Below are 20,361 nucleotides of genomic sequence, written 5' to 3' on the forward strand. Positions count from 1 at the left end.
GGCCTGTGTCCGGTCAACGGTGGAAATTCCGAGATGTTTACGTTGTATAGAGGTACCAGACAGGGGTGTCCTCTGTCACCCTTGTTGTTTGCCATGGTGATGGAGCCCTTTGTAGCTCGTGTGCGCTCGGATCCTAATATCTCAGGAGTCAGAATAGCAGATAGAATCCATAAAATAGCCCTATTCGCTGACGATGTATTGCTGCTGGTACCACGGCCTCTAACCACCTTTCCACATCTTGAGAGTATAATAGCGGAATATTCTGCCGTGTCAGGGTTCAAAGTCAACATGGCCAAATCAGAGGCCCTGAATGTGACGCTTCCTGAGACCGTGGTGGAAACCCTAAAGATCTCCTCTCCATTCCGATGGGCTCATAAACAAATCAGGTACTTAGGAGTTAACTTGACTGGGGAGTATTCAGAACTCTTTAATGCTAATTATAAGGGTTTGGGCAAAACTATTGCGGAGGACCTAGAGCGTTGGGGAGAATTGGGAATATCCTGGTTTGGGCGAATAGCTATTCTTAAAATGAACATACTACCCCACCTACTTTATCTTTTCCAGGTGCTGCCTGTGATGATGCCCAGGCGATTTATAGCTTCCTTACAAGATAAAATGGTGCGGTTCGTCTGGGCCGGAAAGCATCCTAGGTTGGCGAGGTCGCTGTTATACAAGGAGCGGAAGAGGGGGGGGGTGCTAGGTGTGCCCAATATTGCCTGGTACTATAGAGCAGCGCAAGGGAAAGCGGCACTCGAATGGCATCAGGATTATCCTGACCGTCAGTGGGTGCATATAGAACAACACTCCCTGGGCGAGAAGCCGCTGAGCGCACTTATGTGGTTACCGAAGTCTTTCAGAATTCTGGAGGAGCGAGCCTGCCCCTCTATAGCTACAACACTTTATTAATGGGACAGTTTATTAATGGGACAGTTTATTCCCTAAGAGACAATGCATATTGACCCGAGGCACCCCTATAACTTTTAATCCTTTATTCCTACCAGGTACCACCAAGGGGATATTTACTAAATGGTATGAGACAGGGGTGAGAAACTGGGGTCAAATGTTTGATGGGGACTCATTGCTGTCTTTTCAAGCCTTGAAAGACAGATACCCAGGGGTAGAGGGAGGTGAATTTGCATATCGTCAACTAGCGCATTTTCTCCAGACTAAAGCGGTACGAGAAGTGATGAAGCGTCAAACGCTAGAGCTGGAGGAAATGTGTGAGAAGTTTTCTACCTCTCGAGGCCTGATCAGTCACCTATACCTCATCATAAGTAAGCAAACACCTTGTAGCGATGAGCACAGGAATAGATGAGAAAGGGAATTGGGTATGTGCCTGGAAGAGCCTGAATGGGAGAGAATAGAAAGAAGCGTGGTGAGAGTGTCGACACATGTACCCCTGCAGGAGAACGCAGTGAAAGTATTATATAGGTGGTACCTTACACCTGCTCGTTTACAGAGGATAAGTCCGTCTTCCTCGGGTATGTGTTGGCGGAGGTGTGGCCACAGGGGCACAATGGGGCACATATGGTGGGGTTGTATCAAAATCCGTGCATTTTGGAGAGCGGTCTACTTTAGGATGCAGAAATGGTTGGGAGGTACAATCCCATGGGCTCCTGAGGTGTTTCTGTTCTCTGCTCGGATTGCAGGCTTAGCAGCATGTAAACAGACCCTGGCGAAACATATGGTGGGAACGGCAAGGGTGGTCGTAGCCTCCCATTGGCGACGGGAGGGGGGTTCCCCCAATAACAAAATGGCTTCGCAAACTGAGGTATGTGTGTGAAATGGAGAGATTGATGGCTGAGCGCAAAAATCAGATGGGAAAATGGAAATTAGTTGACTGTCAATGGCCAGCTGTGTCCTTTAGGAGGGAGGGTGGGTAGTGGGGGGGTATTGTTAGACCGGGGGGGGGGGGGGGGAAGGAACAAACGACAAAAATTTTGTATGTGATGTTAATATTTGAATGGTGAAACTGTTAATTACCACAGTACAGAAAGTATTAGTAGATTATTTGTATTTACAATAGAGCAGTACATGCTTGATGATTGTGCAATGTATTTTATGTTACATTTCATTGAACAATAAAGACTTCTTTCAAATTAAAAAAAATATATAATAAAGAATTACAGATGGAATGCATCCCTGAAAAAAAAAGTTTTAAGATCTGTTTTGAATTTAGCATAAGAGCATTCTAAGCGAAGGGTGAGAGGGAGAGCGTTCTAGATGGAGGGGCCACTTACTAAATATCAGAGTACATATGAACTCAAAGCAGAAGTTTCTGAAGAATGGCTCAACGGCAATTGGCTTGAGACGATGTAAGATTTCTAGATGGAGAGTATGGTATGAGTAACTGTGAGAGGTAGGCAGGGGTACCCGAGTAGTGTCTTATGTACTAAGGAAAGAATCTTAAAAGAGATCCTGTGTGAAACCGGTAACTGGTGCTCTTCACGGAGAAGTGGAGTGATATAATCATATTTCTTAGGACCAGAAATCAATTTTACTGCTATGTTTTATATGGATTGAATACGCCAAATGTCTTTAACTTGTACACCATGTAGCACGGAATTACAACAGTCTAGGTGGAATATGTCAAATGAGTGTGTAAGGAATCTGAGTGCTGATCAATTAAACGATTAATAGAGTAGATTTGTTTAAGCTTATAAAAGCGACTTTTAATGATGTGAAGAATTTAGGGCTGAAAGCTCATAGTTTCTAGAATGGCACCTAAGGTCTTAATGGAGGAATAAAAGATAATGGGTGTCCCTACCAGGGACACCACTAGAGAAATAAAGAGTAAATTTAATAGTGAAGTTGTGCCAATCCTCTTGGGTAATTAAGCCCCTGAGAGTTTGGTGAATATGAATTAGCAAAAGAAATCCATCGATTTGGAGTATGCATATGCAAATGCAGGACTGGCTCAGAGAGAAGTAGCCAGTAGCCATTATGGCAGACACAGAGCATGTGGGTAAAAGCCAAAGTGTGGCTTGTGCACAGCACACGGGGGGGGGGGGGGGGGGGGGGGTAGAGAGGCATATTTTAAGAGTGAAGTGTGAGAATGGTTCTGAGAGTTAAAGCAGGAGTCACCGAGATTAAATGGGAGCATGTGGAGATGTGGAACAACATCTGTGAGATAGGCAAACAGATTTTGAGAACTGGATGGAGGTCATCGCAAACCTCTGACTGGCCAAGAGCAACAACTTGCAGAGAGTGAGAAGCAACAGGAGGAACTGGCAGAGAGAATGGAAGGCCTTGAGAATAGGTTGTGCCATCAGAATTTGTGGTTTAGAGGTATTCCAGAGGAGGCAGAATTTAATGAATCCAAGACTGTGCTACAACACACTCTAGTAATCATGCAAGCAGTTGGAGAGTTGGTAAAGGATCATCAAGCTTTATCGAGCACGTAGAACTCTCGGCCTGCTGCAAATGTGCGACGACAAAAGCCAATTTGCTAAATAGATACTTTTGTTCTGTTTTCACTGAAGAAAATCCTGGAGAAGGACCACGAGGGACTGGCAAAAGTACACCTGAGAATGGAGTGGATAGAGCACCATTCACGGAAGAGAGTGTGTATCAACAACTTGATACACACTCTCTTCCGTGAACGGTGCTCTATCCACTTTCCAACAACTTGGAAAGCTAAAGGTGGACAAAGCCATGGGACCGGACGGGATCCACCCCAGAATATTGAGGGAGCTCAGAGAGGTTCTGGCGGGTCCTCTTAAAGATTTGTTTAATAAATCCTTGGAGACGGGAGAGGTTCCAAGGGATTGGAGAATGGCGGATGTGGTCCCTCTTCACAAAAGTGGTGATAGGGAAGAAGCTGGAAACTACAGGCCGGTAAGCCTCACTTCAGTTATTGGAAAAGTAATGGAAGCAATGCTGAAGGAAAGGATAGTGAATTTCCTGGAAGCCAATAAGTTGCAAGATCCGAGACATCATGGTTTTACCAGAGGGAAATCGTGCCAAAGGAATCTCATTGAATTCTTTGATTGGGTAACTGGAGAATTGAATCATCAACATGCTATAGACGTAATCTACTTAGATTTTAGCAAAGCTTTTGACACAGTTCCCCACAGGAGGCTCTTAAATAAACTCGATGGGCTGAAGATAGGTCCCGAAGTGGTGAACTGGATTAGGAACTGGTTGACGGACAGACGACAGAGGGTGGTGGTAAATAGTGTTTGCTCGGAGGAGGGAAAGGTGAGTAGTGGAGTGCCTCAGGGATCGGTGCTGGGGCCGATTCTGTTCAATATATTTGTGAGTGACATTGCCGAAGGGTTAGTAGGTAAAGTTTGCCTATTTGCGGATGATACTAAGATTTGCAACAGAGTGGACACCCGGGAGGGAGTGGAAAGCATGAAAAAGGATCTGAGGAAGCTAGAAGAATGGTCTAAGGTTTGGCAATTAAAATTCAATGCGAAGAAATGCAAAGTGATGCACTTAGGGAGTAGAAACCCAAGAGAGACTTATGTGTTAGGCGGTGAGAGTCTGATAGGTACTGAGGGGGAGAGGGATCTTGGGGTGATAGTATCCGAGGATCTGAAGGTGACGAAACAGTGTGACAAGGCGGTGGCTGTAGCGAGAAGGTTGCTAGGCTGTATAGAGAGAGGTGTGATCAGCAGAAGAAAGGAAGTGTTGATGCCCCTGTACAAGTCGTTGGTGAGGCCCCACCTGGAGTATTGTGTTCAGTTTTGGAGGCCGTACCTTGTGAAGGATGTTAAAAAAATGGAAGCGGTGCAAAGAAAAGCTACGAGAATGGTATGGGAAGTGCGTTCCAAGATGTATGAAGAGAGACTTGCTGACCTGAACATGTATACCCTGGAGGAAAGGAGGAACAGGGGTGATATGATACAGACGTTCAAATATTTGAAAGGTATTAATCCGCAAACAAATCTTTTCCGGAGATGGGAAGGCGGTAGAACGAGAGGACATGAAATGAGATTGAAGGGGGGGGCAGACTCAGGAAAGATGTCAGGAAGTATTTTTTCACAGAGAAGGGTGGTGGATGCTTGGAATGCCCTCCTGCGGGAGGTGGTGGAGATGAAAACGGTAACGGAATTCAATCATGCATGGGATATACATAAAGGAATCCTGTGCAGAAGGAATGGATCCTCAGAAGCTTAGCCGAAATTGGGTGGCGGAGCAGGTGGGGGGAAGAGGGGTTGGTGGTTGGGAGGCAAGGATAGTGGAGGGCAGACTTATACGGTCTGTGCCCTGAAAAAGACAGGTACAAATCAAGGTAAGGTATACACATATGAATTTATCTTGTTGGGCAGACTGGATGGACCATGCAGGTCTTTTTCTGCCGTCATCTACTATGTTACTATATGTTACTATGACATGGCTTGCTTTCATGATTTTCTACTGAAGGAAAAATAGCATCTAAGATGAGATGATGGGCTTTTAAAATGAGAAATATATGATGTGAAGGTATTAGCAGATCTAGCCCCAACAACTTTGTAGAAACGTAAATATCTGAGAGATGTCTTCGCAGTCTTGTGAGGGGACAATATACGATACTAGTAAAAAAAGGCCCGTTTCTGTGAGAAATGAAATGGGCGCTAGCAAGGTTTTCCTCGGAGTATATGTTTCAGAAAGACTGTGTGCGAGAGATGGAGTGTGTGTGTGTGAGAGAGAATGAGAGAGAGTGTGTCAGTGTTTGTGTGTGACAGTGTGTATAATGAAACAGGTGCTAGCAAGTGTGTGTGTTTGTGACAGAGAGAGAGAGTGTGTGTGTGCCAGGTGGCCCCCTTCTCTCCCTCTTGCCTGCATGCCAGATGCAAGTGTGTATTTGTGACAGACAGAGAGTTAGTGTGTGCGAGTGTGTGTGAGAGACAGTGTGTTTGTGAGAGAGAGAGTGGGTGTGTGTGTGTGGCAGTGACTGCGTGCCTGCCTGGCTGCCTGCCAAGGGGCTTCCATCCCTCTGGCTCTCTACCCACCTCGTAGTTCTTCTGCAGCCCTCCCTGGCACTTGAGGCGTTATTCGGTACTCCTCCCCCTGGCTGCTAGCACTGACATGTTTTCCAGCGTGCCTGCCTGCCAAGGGGCCTCCCCCCCCCCCCTCTGCCTCTCTCCCCACCTCATACTCCTCCTGCACCCCTGCCTGACACTTGATCGGCATTATTCCGAACTCCTCCCCCTGCCTGCTCCTCCGGGCTTCTGTGCCTCTTGATCTGCGTTATTCGTTCTCCTGCCTGCTACATACCCACCTTCTCCTCCTCCAGACCTTCCTGTCTATTGAGTGTCGAGCCTCGTTACTCCTCCCCCTGTCTGCTACACACCGACATTTTGCTCCAGCCGGTTCATTTGTTTTTGGAGGGTGGCAGCTTCGGGATCGCGGCATTGTGGTGTTTGCACGGCAGAGTCGGGAGGACGCAGGAGGGCAGCATTGGGAGGGTGGAGGTGCCTCGTTGTTTTTTGGAGGGCGGGAGCTTCGGGGTCCCAGCGGATCAGCTTTTCTGACGGCACTCCACCCCCTGCGTTGGTCGCTGTTTTTCACTGTGCGTCGGGGGGGGGGTGGAGGCCCTGCGTAGGTCGCTGTTTGTCGTGCGTTGGGGGGGAACGTTGGAGGGAGGTGGAAGTGGCGATTCACTGAGTGTCATAGCCCCGCCCGCAATATCATCACGTTGTGACACGAGGGCGGGGCAGACACTCATGGGATCTTGCAACTACAAATTTACATTTAGAATGTTGGGTTGTGAATTATGTGTGGATGGGGCATGGCTGAGGGCGGGTCTAAGAGTGAGAGTGAGTGGTGCTGACAGCCTGGAACACTACAGGGCTTCAGTGTTTCCCTGGCACACAGTGAGCTTCAGAATGTTGGATGTGAGCTTCAGAACGTTGGAGGTGAGAATTATTTATATAGATAGTTGGACATTCCTCTTTGGACTGTATTTCAACAATGATAGTAAAACCTACAGAGTTCATAACATGGAGGAAGTGATGTGAGCCTTAGGGAGGCGGGATTACAGAAGATTGGTCCTAGTGGAGAGCAGTAGCAGCTGGCAAGGAAGTAATTCCTATGATAGCAGAAAGTTTCACACAGAGGCAAATGGCTCCACAGACAGGCGGAGGATATTGACAAGTAGCCCCAAGGACCACAGTAGATAATGTCAGCAGGGGTCGCCTGGCCAAGGGAGGTGGAAGCTGTAACTAAGGGGCTTTAATGGGGAAAGTATATGCTGTAGAGAAATTGACATGCTGGGGAGAAATGATTGGTAGGGTCAGCCCTGAATTTTTTTTTCAATGGGCCTAGAATAGAGGGCTATATTAGAGATGATCTGACACAAGACATACTGGTATAATTGTGAGGGTATTTATAATGGGGTGAGGGTTGAAGGAGGAGGGTGAGAGATTGGATACAATTTGCTCAACTACAACTATGAAGATTAGAGAGAGAGCAGCATCAGGGAGTGACTCGTTTGCTCTATAGGGTGTAGACTGCCAGGGAGTATGGTCGTGCCAACTCAGTGAAGAGGAAATGTAGATTGAAATCTTCTGGGGAAAAGAATTCACTGAATCAGCTAGAATTAAATCAATATCACACAGAACTATAAATACTCCATCAATTTAAATGCATTGATATTAATGCTTAAATTATAGTAATGCGCTCATAGGTTTTCACCAGACTTTCACTGACCAACCGGTTTAAACATGCCCAATATGTTTAATCATTGCACATTTAGTTGTCCAAAATATTATTTTTAAGATTTTTGTGTACCACACCATACTCAAAATCAAAAATTATAAATAGTGAATTTCATAAACTGTTAACTTAGCTTAAATGGTGTCTGTGGGATATTGATTTAATTCTAGCGGATTCAGGGGGTATGGTCATGGCAGACAAAGTCACTGAGAGAGAGGGGAAGGGGGTGATGGGACCAGAGGGAGGGAGTGTGTGATTGGGGTGGAGTCTCAGTGGATGGATAGAAGTGTAGATGGAGAAAGGGGGGGTGAGGGAGTTCACTATTCAGATGGCAGGTGTTGAACAATGAGTTGGGCTGATATGAGTTTGATACAGGAAACCCACCTGAGGCAACACAAAGGGTTAGAAGGGGAAAATTTGAGTTTATTTTGTTTGCATCTAACTTCAGGGGAAAAAGGGAGGAGTGGCACTTTAAGAATACAGTTTGGGGGAAGCAGATGCTAGAAATGAGGGTAAGAGGTGGGACTAGCCCATTCCTTAGGGACACACTGAATCTCTGGTTTAGACTTAGGTGGAGCCTGGTAGAAGACAAAAAGGTGTCTTTGTTTATGCCAATACACGTCAGTCTGGGTTTTGCCCCAGGAGGAACTTTTAAGGGTGTTCCAAAGGTAGGAAAATAGGGTACTTGGTCTAATGGTTGAGGTTGGGGACTTCAAGATGGTGGCAGATCTACCCTGATGGGCAGGTCACGCTTCCTTTTTTGCTATGTTACTCCCTCCACTCAACTGCCAGTTACCTCTGGCTCTATGGACCAGCATTTGATCCATCCCATCTGTTCAGCTTTAGTTGGTGTGGCTGGCCTGGTAGAGTGAACTCCTTTGTCTGTTGATTTGGCCAATTCATTTGGGCCTGAGGACTCTTTAAATCCTGAATTGCAGATCTCCAGGAGACTGTAGATGGAGGAGGTGGAAGAAGCCGGTAGCTCACCTTACCAGAGGAAGCCTTTGGAGGAGCGGGCCCGGCCTCAAGTGCCCAGGGTGTGCATAAACCGCTGCAGGAACTCAGTCTGCAGTTTTCTCCTGGAGTGACCTCGGGGGAGTACTTGGAGTCTGTCTGTGAGGAGTGAAGCAGCTAAAGGACTGTCTGAGGCTTTCTCCAAGGCTTCTTTTCTATTTGAACTTCAGAAGTTGTCATTTTTTCCCCTTTAAGCAACATGAGAGGCTATCCACATTTTGGGGACTACTTTATGCACTCAAGTAAGTGAAATTAAATGTTCTATTTCCAACTATAAACAGAATAAATGGAATGGAACAAGAAAGTAAAATCTTAAGACTGATAAAACTTAAACATTACAGGATGTGATGATGAAACACAGTACCATTGAGAATAAAAACTGAAAAATTTGAAAATATAGCTCAAGCTGCTAACTTGATAATTTAACATTTTCCAAAATCCATTTTGATTACATCTAAAGATATGTTGAATAAGTACATGATAGAGATTTTGAAAATTCCACAACAGTCATTGAGGCATATTTTCAAAGCACTTTGGGAGGCTAAGTTCCATAGGTTTCTATGGAACTTTGGGAGGCTAAGTGCTTTGAAAATATGCCTCATTGTCTTCTGTAGCAAAAGTTTATTATTGGCCTAGTACTAAGAAGGACTGTGATAAAGAGCAAGTGGGAGAACAGAAAATGGATGTCCTTGATGTATTTTGGTTAAAAAAAAAAAATCAGCTTCAGAGAATGTACCTGTGGCTACTCTGCTTTTACGGTAAACTTTGGCGGTAGATAGAGATTGGTTGCTTCAATTATATTTTAGGCACCAAACGGAAACTTTTTTGAATCTTCATTTTAATATTTTTCCTGATGTATCTAAAGACACTCAAAAACGAAGGAAGCAGTTTTTGTTGTATCACTCAATGGTTCTTTCAATGGGCACTTTAATTTTCTTAAACTTTCCATGTAAGTGCATTATTTTTAAGGATAAAAAGTATGTATTTTGTGGCCCAGCCCAATTATCTGCTTTCATCTTTGCAAACAGACCTGTTATAACTGCGGAGGGAAGATCTACTGTTGTAACATCTTAATTACTGCTCTTTATAAGTTTGACCAGTAAAAATAAGGAATTAACTGTTTTGCCTTTCTTTTGTATTCTTCTTGTTTGTTGATGGTATAAGAACTGATTTCCTGTTCTATTTCTAAATTGGATCCCCTATTAATGGTGGACTAGAGTTTGAGTATCTAGCTCCTATATTTCTGTACAAGTTGTTAATTTGGATTGTAATAGTATAATTATGTAAAAAAAAAAAAAGGAAAATAGGAGACTCATTAGGTTGGGGCAATTATACAATCGGGGGAGTTGGTGTCCACAATTTATTTAAGTTTCTGTAGCTGTTGCACTACCTGGGAGTGTGGGGTGAGGCACAGGAAATAGAATGTGAGAGAACAGTGTTTGAGGGCTTTATATCTAAATTGTACATGGCATTAGTGAAAGAGCCAGCACTTGCCCAAACCATATCTGGCATTAGGATAAAGGCATAGAAAATGGGACTTGATATACCACCTTTTTGTGGATTTTTGCAACTACATTCAAAGTGGTTTACATAGAATATACAGGTACTTATTTGTACCTGGGGCAATGGAGGGTTAAGTGACTTGCCCAGAGTCACAAGGAGCTGCAGTGAGAATCGAACCCAGTTCCCCAGGAGCTGCAGTGAGAATCGAACCCAGTTCCCCAGGAGCTGCAGTGAGAATCGAACCCAGTTCCCCAGGATCAAAGTCCGCTACACTATAACCACTCCATAGGAGATGTGATGGAGGAAGAGTGGAAGCAAAATTTCCAAAACATCTCTAAAATGTCCATTGCTTCCAATTTAGTCAAAAATGCTTATAAACTTTTATATAAATGGTACCTAACTTCAGTGGTTGAACAAGGTGATGTGGAGGGGCATTTTCGAAAGGGACGTCCACGTTTCGATTTGGACGTCCTTGCAAAACGTCCCGTCCCAATCCAGGGTCAGGGAAACCCGTATTTTCGAAACAAGATGGACGTCCATCTTTCGTTTCGAAAATACCGTCAGGGATGTCCAGATCCTTAAATTTGGTCGTCCTTAGAAATGGACGTCCCTAGACATGGACGTTTCTGATTTTCAGCGATTTTTCAAAACCAAAGATGTCCATGCCAGAAACGACCAAATGAAAGCCATTTGGTCATGGGAGGAGTCAGCATTTGTAGTGCACTGGTCCCCCTGACATGCCAGGACACCAACCGGTCACCCTAGGGGGCACTGCAGTGGACTTCATAAATTGCTCCCAGGTACATTGCTCCCTTACCTTGTGTGCTGAGCCCCCAACCCCCCCCCCCCAAAAAAAAAAAACCACTACCCACAACTGTACACCACTACCATAGCCCTTACGGGTGAAGGAGGGCACCTAGATGTGGGTACAGTGGGTTTCTGGTGGGTTTTGGAGGGCTCGCTGTTTCCTCCACAAACGTAACAGGTAGGGGGGGATGGTGCTGGGTCCGCATGTCTGAAGTGCAGTCACCCACTAAAACTGCTCCAGGGACTTGCATACTGCTGTCACGGACCTGAGTATGACATCTGAGGCTGGCACGACATATTTTTAAAGATGTTTTTTGAGGGTGGGCGGGGTTAGTTACCACTGGGGGAGTAACGGGAGGTTATCCCCGATTCTCTCCGGTGGTCATCTGGTCAGTTCGGGCACCTTTTTGTGCCTTAGTCGTAATAAAAACAGGTCTGGGTGAAAACGCCCAAGTGTTCGTCATGGACGTCCTTGTTTTTTTTGATTATGGGTCCAGGACGTCCAAGTGTTAGGCACACCCAAGTCCTGCCTTCGCTATGCCTCCGACATGCCCCCTTGAACTTTGGCCATCCCTGCGACGGAGTGCAGTTGGGGACGTCTAAAATTGGCTTTTGATTATACCAATTTGGATGTTTCTAAGAGAAGGATGTCCATCTTCCAATTTATGTCGAAAGATGGGCGTTCTTCTCTTTCGAAAATGAGCCCAAAAGTGGGTCAACCTGCTATAATGGAGGAAGTACTATTCAATGTGGAAACTCTAAAGAATAAAACCTTTCTTCCCAAGGGAAGTCTTATGCAGCTTGGTACAATCAATGGTGCTAAGCCACCTGGATTACTGCAACGTAAGTTATGCCGGATGCAAAGAACAAATCATCAAGAAACTCCAGACTGCCCAAAACACAGCAGCCAGACTCATATTCGGAAAAACGAAATTTGAAAGCGCGAGGCCCCTAAGAGAGAAATTGCACTGGCTCCCACTCAGGGAACGCATTGCGTTCAAAGTCTGCACTCTAGTTCATAAAATCATTCACTGCGAGGCCCCAGTCTACATGTCAGACCTCATAGACTTACCATCCAGGAATACAAAAAGTTCACCATGCACATTCCTAAATCTCCATTACCCCAGCTGCAAAGGACTAAAATATAAATCAACATATGCGTGCAGCTTCTCCTACATAAGTATGCAACTATAGAATGCACTACCAAATGCCATAAAAACAATGCATGACCTAACAAACTTCAGAAAATTACTAAAAACCAACCTGTTCAACAGGGCATACCATAGCAACCCATCCTAAATTCCAATCAACAAAACTTATACCAGAACTGGACATAACCGATCTCTCTATACTTGATTACCTCATCAACTTGTAACGAATGAACACCACTCTATCTCTTATCCTGATATTGAATTCTCTATACCTGACTGCTAATTTGCTTGTTCACTTATGAACATTAAATGCAATACCAATTTGTATTTCCTCATGCCGTAATGGTGATTGCCATTACGGATAATGTAAGCCACGTTGAGCCTACAAATAGGTGGGAAAATGTGGGATACAAATGCAATAAATAAATAAATAAATAAATAAGTATGATTGTAGAAGCAAAATTTTAAATAGCCAGAACTCAGAAGGACCCTATGAAGAAGAAAATTTGTGCCAGACTAAGTATTACTGACCTGAGAAAGGGAGGTTGAAGGGGATGGAGAAGGCCTAGGATAGTTAATAGGATTAGGTCCAAAAGCAGAAGGCAGGAGACCTTAACCCAATGGTGGGAGAAGGGAGGAAGGGTTAGAAGTTTACCTATACATCCAAGCTGGAGCAGGGTATGTTGGGGGGAGGGAGGGACAGGAAGGTAGGATGGGGAAATGGTGTTGATATGTTATGTAATGAGGTTCTGCTAAAAAAAAAAATTGGAATTACTGGTTTGTATGTTAATATAGTTACATGGTTTGGACTAGTAAACAGTAATTTAAAAAAGCGCTGACTTGCCATTTGTCTTTAATTTTTATCACTTATGGGACAGTGTCTTACTGGCTCATCACTAAAATAAAAGCCTCTTTCATTGGATATGTCTCATTTTTACATGTGAAATTCTCGAATGCAGAGAGAGAGAGACTGCAAACTTTCTTTTTGTATTATTATGTATCCTTCTCTTTTGACTCAAGTTACTTGAAACTATAACCTGCATGGTCTTTATTATTATTGTCTATTAAATTGTAAGCTCTTTGAGGGACTGTCTTTCTTCTATGTTTGTGCAGCGCTGCGTACGTTTTGTAGCGCTATATAAATGCTAAATAGTAGTAGTAGTAGTCGTCAAAAATCATTATTTGCTTTTCTAATTGCACTTGTTTTGGGCATGTTTTGACTTTTGCATCACTTCTAGTCAGTTATTAATGCCAGATTCTTCATATCCTTGTCTCCTCACTGTGAAAAAGTAGTCCAGATTTCATAAAGTGCATATAAACCAACAGATAACACTATCATCTGTGCTTTCAAACATTTATCAGTGCAGTTTAACCAGGAGTTTCAGGATATAATTCACACACACATGAAAAAGAGGACATGTGCCCCGCCCCTGACCCGCCCATACCACATCCATGCCCCGCCCACACCACACCCCTTTCACATCCTCGCCCTGCCCTTTCTCGCTCTCACCCCGCCCCATCACATAGTCCCCTCCCCCGGGTCACATATTCCCCACCCCTCCCCTTACTTACTATCTACTGCCCTGGTGGTCTAGTGACCTCTTCGGGGCAGGAAAGAGCCTCCTCTTTCCTGCCTGGAGCGCTGCCCTTGCCCTGCATCCTGTTGCTGTGACGGTCTCGGGATTCAAAATGGCTGCCGAGAGTTGAAGTCATCAAATTTTAAACATAAACATTGCCCTCCCTCCTTATTCCCACCCCCCCCCCTTCTTAGTCCCCTCTCTATCTCTAAACAGTAGTAAACAGCCTCCCCTCCCCCCCCCAAAATAAAAATACAATCCCAAATGGCAATAATAGAATCAACCAAGTAGTGAGGAACCTGGACTCTTATAGTTCCTCACCGTATAGAATCTCATTAAATCCCCAAAACATCCCCCTCCCTTCTGTCTCACCACACCCGAAGTAATGAACAGATTATATTTTAGTCCTGTGTTTATTCTATAGTGTCATCTGATTCAAAATTAAGCTACGTGTCGGTCCCATCAAGGATTGAGCATAGGGTTCCCAAACAGCCCAAAATTCTTTTCTTCTGATTTGCCATATGACTAGCATCACTGGCTTCCAATAATGCTAGAGCATGCAGAGCATTTTCCAATGCCAGAAAGTTGGTGGTGTGTGCTGTGTCTAATTTTGCAATATACATTGCTTACATATAACACTAGCTTTATATATCAGAATTTGTTCTGCCCTTCAAAGGGAACTCTTCCTCTCCGTGTACCCCAATAATATATCCTTAGGGGAAGTGTCTATATATTTATGTATCGGTTGACCACAATAGCCCATCAGCCTAGACCAAAATTGGCCTATGCAGGAACAGGTCCATAAAGCGTGGAAGAATGACATATCTGCAGTACCACATTTGAGACATCTGGGTTCCAATAGGCACTCCGCATAAAAGGCCTGTTTGGGGGGAAAATACGATCTAGTGATGATTCTAAATTGGATTTCTCTATGTTGAGCACTATATAGTGTTGTAGGAATCATCCGTAAAAATTGTAGAATACCCCTCTCTCGAATCTCCACCCCCATATCTATTGTCCATTTCTGGGCCAAATTGGCTTCAGTCTTACGTGGGGTCGCCATTGTTGTTGCTTTACATGAGTTAGAGACTGTAGTCTGCGCTCTGCCTAAGGGAAGAAAGAATTGCTCTGATACAGCCCCCTGGAACAATTATGTTGTCTGAGATGAGTAACGTAGGTGGAGGCTTATAAATATGCAAAAAGATCCAAATTACTGCCTCCCACATTAAGTTGCAACATCTCCCAAGTTTTCACTTCCTCAGTGTCTTGCAAAAGATCTGCCACATAGACCACCCCTTTCCATGCCCAGCGATGGAAAATCCCCTTCTCCAGTCCAGGGCCAAAGTCTGAGTTTCCTATGAGGGGTATCATGTACATACAATGAGGGTTCTGATGCAGCACTGTAAGCAAATAATGCCAGGTGCGTCTCATAGAATGTAAAAGGATATGCCTCCGTCATTGTTTAGGAAGAAAGTTACTTGCTACATGCAACAAAAAGTGTGGGTGATATGGTCGGAATTGGTCTCGTTCCGCCTTTATTACCTAAGAATAGCTACTATAACCTGGCTCAGGTAGGCTAAACCTTACCTTGAAATGAATCATTGTGAGAATCCTGTTCTTGAGGGCCTGGCTGGAGCCAGACCTGCATTGGTGCAACCTGAGAGAAAGACTATATAAGATGTCTTGGGGCCTGTCAGCCGCAGGCCTATATAAAGATTTCCTCTAAATTGGAAGAGATGTTACCCCTAAGTTTACCATCCTTTACCACTTCCCTCCCATTCTCCTTCCCTTTCACCGATCATATCCTTGTCTACCTTCCCTATTCTAGTTCATTACGTTCTTTTCACATATCCTTTGTAATGCCTTTCATAATGTAAGTAGTTATGATGATCACAATTTATAATACTGTTCCTACATTTCCTTGTTTTTACTATATTCTTTACCATGTAAGATGCTTTCTTTTACTATGTAAGCCGCATCGGACCTGCTGTATGCAGGGGCGTAGCCACGGGTGGGCCTGGACGGGCCCAGGCCCAGCCACTTTTCCTTCAGGCCCGCCCAGCACCCACCCTAACAAGCCCCAACCCAAGCCATCTTTTCCTGCCTCTTCTGCTGGCTCTCCCCATCCGCGTGGTCTGTTTAATTTTAGTCCTTGAAGTGCCGTTCTCCCTCCAGGACCGCACCGGCGATTCCGATAGCCTTCTGCCAGTGTGCATCGTCGGGGGCGGGGCTTCTCCTTAGGCGCATCCCACCTCAGGACGCGCCTGAGAGGCAGGTCTGGCTACGCTGCTGGCTGTATGTGGGAAAGAGCGGGGTACAAATGTAATAATAAATAAATAAGTTTCTATGCCTGTGAAGTGGTGTGGTAGCCATGTTAGTCCACTTTTAAAGGTAATAAATAGAAATAAAACAAAATGTAGAAAAGAAAATGAGATACCTTTTTTATTGGACTAATTTAATAAATATTTTGATTAACTTTCAATGGTAATGCTTCTTCAGATTGGAAAAAGTGAAATAACAGGCCTCAGCTTTTGAGCTAATAAAGTGTTTGCTTTCCTTTTGTAACCTTGTCTGGCTGTGTAATCTGAAGGCCCACCCTCAACCCTTGCTCATGTTATCACAGGTCCACTACAAACCACACTATAGACGGTGAGGTTCTGCTGGGTCTTATATTCTGCTTTAGGGTATAAAGGATCTAGCACTATGATTCTCATTGAATAAATAACCATCTATCTCATTTCATTCCTTAGAGTCGGAAGGACAAAGAAAGACCTAAACAGAAGCACAGGAAACACCCACAGTCTCCAAGCCTTCTTACCCCTTCCATTACTGCCACTATTGAAAAGGTAAGAACCCTCCATGCTTCAAAATAAAATATCCTAGAAGTAGAAAGAAAACAGCAAGTTAAATAAGAGATAAGAAAACAAGAAAGAGAGTAGATGCAAGGAGAAGGAGAATTCCTGGAAGGAATGATAGCAAAGAAAGGAAAGAAAATGTAACACTGAAGGAAACATTAAAAAATGTTTGAAATTTAGTTTTAAGAGGCTATAAGAATAGCACTGAATTGAAGAACACTAAAAATCTCTGCAAAAGATGAGAGAGAAAAATGGCCAAAGTGGATGACTGTTTTGAGAGTTTCTTCGTAGAGAAGTTAAAGCCCTCCATCGCATACCACAAACAAAACAAAAAAGAAACAAAAAAAAAACCCCTCCTCATAAAGACGTCTTGCACTTCTCTCCCCTAATTCCAAATAGCTGGCGCTGGATACAATGGTACAGAGTCTATCATCATTCTATAAAGACATGCATCAAGATATTACCAGTGCTGACATGGCAGCATCCAGTCAGTGGAGTACCCTTTAGCCCAGTCGCCCCCTTGCACACATTACAATACAAAAAAATAAATAAATAACCTCCTCATACAGACGTCATGCACTTCACTCCCCTAGTTCCATATAGCTGGTGCTGAATACCTGTTATTACAAAGGTACAGAGTCTATCATCATCCTTTAAAGACATGCATCAAGATATTACCAGTGCTGACATGGCAGCATCCAGTCAGTGGAGTACCCTTTAGCCCGGTTACCCCCTTACACACATTACAATACAACCCTCCCCCCCCCCCCCCCCCCCCCCCCCCCCACAGTCCCTAATCCACTCGCACCCACTGCTCAATCTCCAAACTACAAAGTACTGTTTAACAGGTATGTATAGTCTGATATAGGTACTATCAAGTGATCCAATGTTAAAATCTCTGAAACATGATGAAAGCAAGTGCACCACAGGTAGCACCGCATAGAGAGAACTCCAGCTAACGATAGCCTTGTGCTGCATAGCAGTGTGTAGCCTTGCCTGGCGATTCATTGTCTCTTTTGGCAGAAGGCCTCAGCCATTGTTAAATATCAGTAAACTTTTAAAGCCAGATTCCGCTCTAGATTGTTTTGTCATCTGCAGTTCCCAAAAAGCAAAGTCAACTCTCTGGGCGTGGACCTTCTTGTTCTGAGGTAGGCAGTTGCTGAAGAAAGTTCTGAGCCTCCATCACAGATGCACAAAGAGTTGTTTGCCCTTGATGAATCACACGTAGCTTGGCCGGGTATAACAAATCAAACTTAACCTTCCTGTTGTAAAGTTGAGAACATGTAGGCGAAAATGCCCGGCATTGCGCCGCTACTGCAGCCGAATAATCCTGGAAGCAGCAGAGTACTTTTTGGTCTTCTTGTCTCAATCCACCACCACCTCGAATCGCTTGTAATTTAGCAGTTTTGTGAGCAAAGTTGAGAAGACGGCAGATCACCACTCTGGGTCTAGTCGACCCCTTTTGACGGAGGCCTATCCTATGGGCCATCTCCACCAACAACGGGCCCCCGTGGGCTGGTAACGGGAGCTGCTGCGACAGCCAACGCTCCAGGAACTCCCGGAGGTCTCTATCTTCCACAGTCTCTGGCAGGCCCTCGAAACGCAAGTTGTTCCTATGTGATCTGTTTTCTAGATCCTCCAGTTTCTCCTCATAAGCCACAATTGTTTTCTGTATTCGCGCTTGCAAGTCCTCTGCTTTTGTCATTCTAAAGGAAAAGTCCATAGACCTTTATTAAATGGACTTGGGGAAAATCCACTATTTCTGGGATAAGCACCCCCATCCAACCAGAATATGAAAAAGGTCATCCCTGGTGTCTAGTTCTATCCACCTCACCCCTCTGATTACCTTTCCAAGCCCCTTGGACCCAAGTACCTTAGGGCAGGAGCAATGCCACTAGACACCAGGATTGTCATTTTGTTAAGTTTTCATCCCCAAGTAATCCCACATCACGTTATCAAGTGTTTTTTTTAGCATCCAAACTAAGGATTACCCAATTATCCTGTGCCGATGCAGTTATAAAATGCCTAATGTTTTTTTTTTTTGTTGTTGTTGTTACATTTGTACCCCGCGCTTTCCCACTCATGGCAGGCTCAATGCGGCTTACATGGGGCAATGGAGGGTTAAGTGACTTGCCCAGAGTCACAAGGAGCTGCCTATGCCTGAAGTGGGAATTGAACTCAGTTCCTCAGTTCCCCAGGACCAAAGTCCACCACCCTAACCACCCTAACCACTAGGCCACTCTTCCACTCCTACTTTTCCTTTTTACCAAACCTGTCTAATCCTTTATTACCAGGTCTGGCACTACTTTTTTCAATCTATTCACCAACATCATACCCCAAATTTTCACATCCACACTGATCAAAGATGTGGGGCGAAGATAACCCACCAATTGAGGGTCCTTTCTTTTCTTATGCAAGACCACAATTAGAATCTGTCCCATCTCTTTTTTTTTTTATTTTTTTATATATATATTTTATTAAAGATTTCTCAAATACAAAATAACCAACATTCGGCTGCTCAGTAACATATTTCTACTACATCAAGCTTATTTAACTCCAACTTTAACCTTCCCTCCCTTCCCTCCCTACCCCGGTGGTGTGTTTGATTGCTCTTTATACTGTTCATAAAGTGTCCATATTTTGTTGAAATTCCGCATGGACCCTCTTCGCATGGCTGTCAACTTTGACATTTGGTATAGGTGTTCAACTTTCCCAGTTGCTATTTGTAGTGTTGGTGGTTGCACCTGTTTCCATGCCCGAGCCAATCCAAGTCTTGCCGCCACAAAATATTGAGTCGCCAGTCTATGTTGCCAGCCGGGTATCACAGCTGGTTTAAAATGCAGTAGGCAATGTTCTGCCTTCCATGGGTATTTTCTTTGTATAACTTTATCAACCAGCTGCAATATCTCTTTCCAGTATTCTTTTATTTTCCCACAGGACCACCAAATGTGGAAGATTGTGCCTCTATGGCCACACTCCCGCCAACATTGTCCTGATGTTTCCGGGAACATCTTTTGTAGTCGGTCTGGTGTGTAATACCACCCATAAAACATCTTAAAACCATTTTCATTCACCATTTGTGCTATGGATGGCTTAAGTAAATATTTATAATTACTCTTCAACACTATTGTGGGATAAGTAGTCTGTAGTATCTCTTCCCATCTCTTTTGATATAGTACCTGAGGATCTGTCCGTCCCAGCAAAGCCAAGTATATACGTGTTATCCCTCCTTTGCCTCCTCCTCTAGTGATCGCAAGTTCTAAATCTGTTTCAGCTAGGTCTAATTCATCCTGCGCTTTCTTCTTAAGGAAGCTATGCAGGTTGCAATAATAGGTAAGATTAATCAGGCCAAATTCCTCCTGGAGGTCTGCAAAGCAAATAATTTCTCCATCTTTCCATGTTTGCCCTAGTGTTCGCAACCCTGCTTGGGCCCATTTGTCAAAACTCTTCTCCGATCTCCCCAATGAAAACCCTTTTGCCCAGCGTATTGCTGTTTGCCGATAATACACCCTTTCCGGAAATAGACGTCTCCTCAATTGATACCAAGTCCATAGAGGATGTCTCAATCCAATGGGCATTGTTTTTATTATGGGCACCAGTTCCTCTTTTGGTATCCACAAGATATCTTCTATTTCTCGCCTGCCCAACCATGCTCTTTCCCAATGAAGCCATTTCTTAGATGCCCCAGGTGACCACTCTGCCAAGACCCGAATCTGGGCCGCTTGGTAATATAGGTAGAAGTTAGGGACTCCCATACCTCCTCTCTCCCATGTTTGAAACATCATTGATCGCCTCACTCGTGGTGGGCGT

At 44.3% G+C, this 20,361-nt stretch overlaps 1 protein-coding gene across 1 annotated transcript in view; it reads left to right on the forward strand.

The window, feature by feature from the left end:
- Nucleotides 1–20,361, forward strand: part of MLLT6 (MLLT6, PHD finger containing) — a 360,336-nt gene that overhangs the window by 157,785 nt on the left and 182,190 nt on the right. The window contains 1 exon segment of the mRNA XM_030220707.1: nt 16,447–16,542. Coding sequence (XP_030076567.1) covers nt 16,447–16,542 — 96 coding nt within the window.

This window comes from Microcaecilia unicolor, chromosome 12 (assembly GCF_901765095.1).
Source record: "Microcaecilia unicolor chromosome 12, aMicUni1.1, whole genome shotgun sequence".
NCBI classification, from domain to species: Eukaryota; Metazoa; Chordata; class Amphibia; order Gymnophiona; family Siphonopidae; genus Microcaecilia; species Microcaecilia unicolor.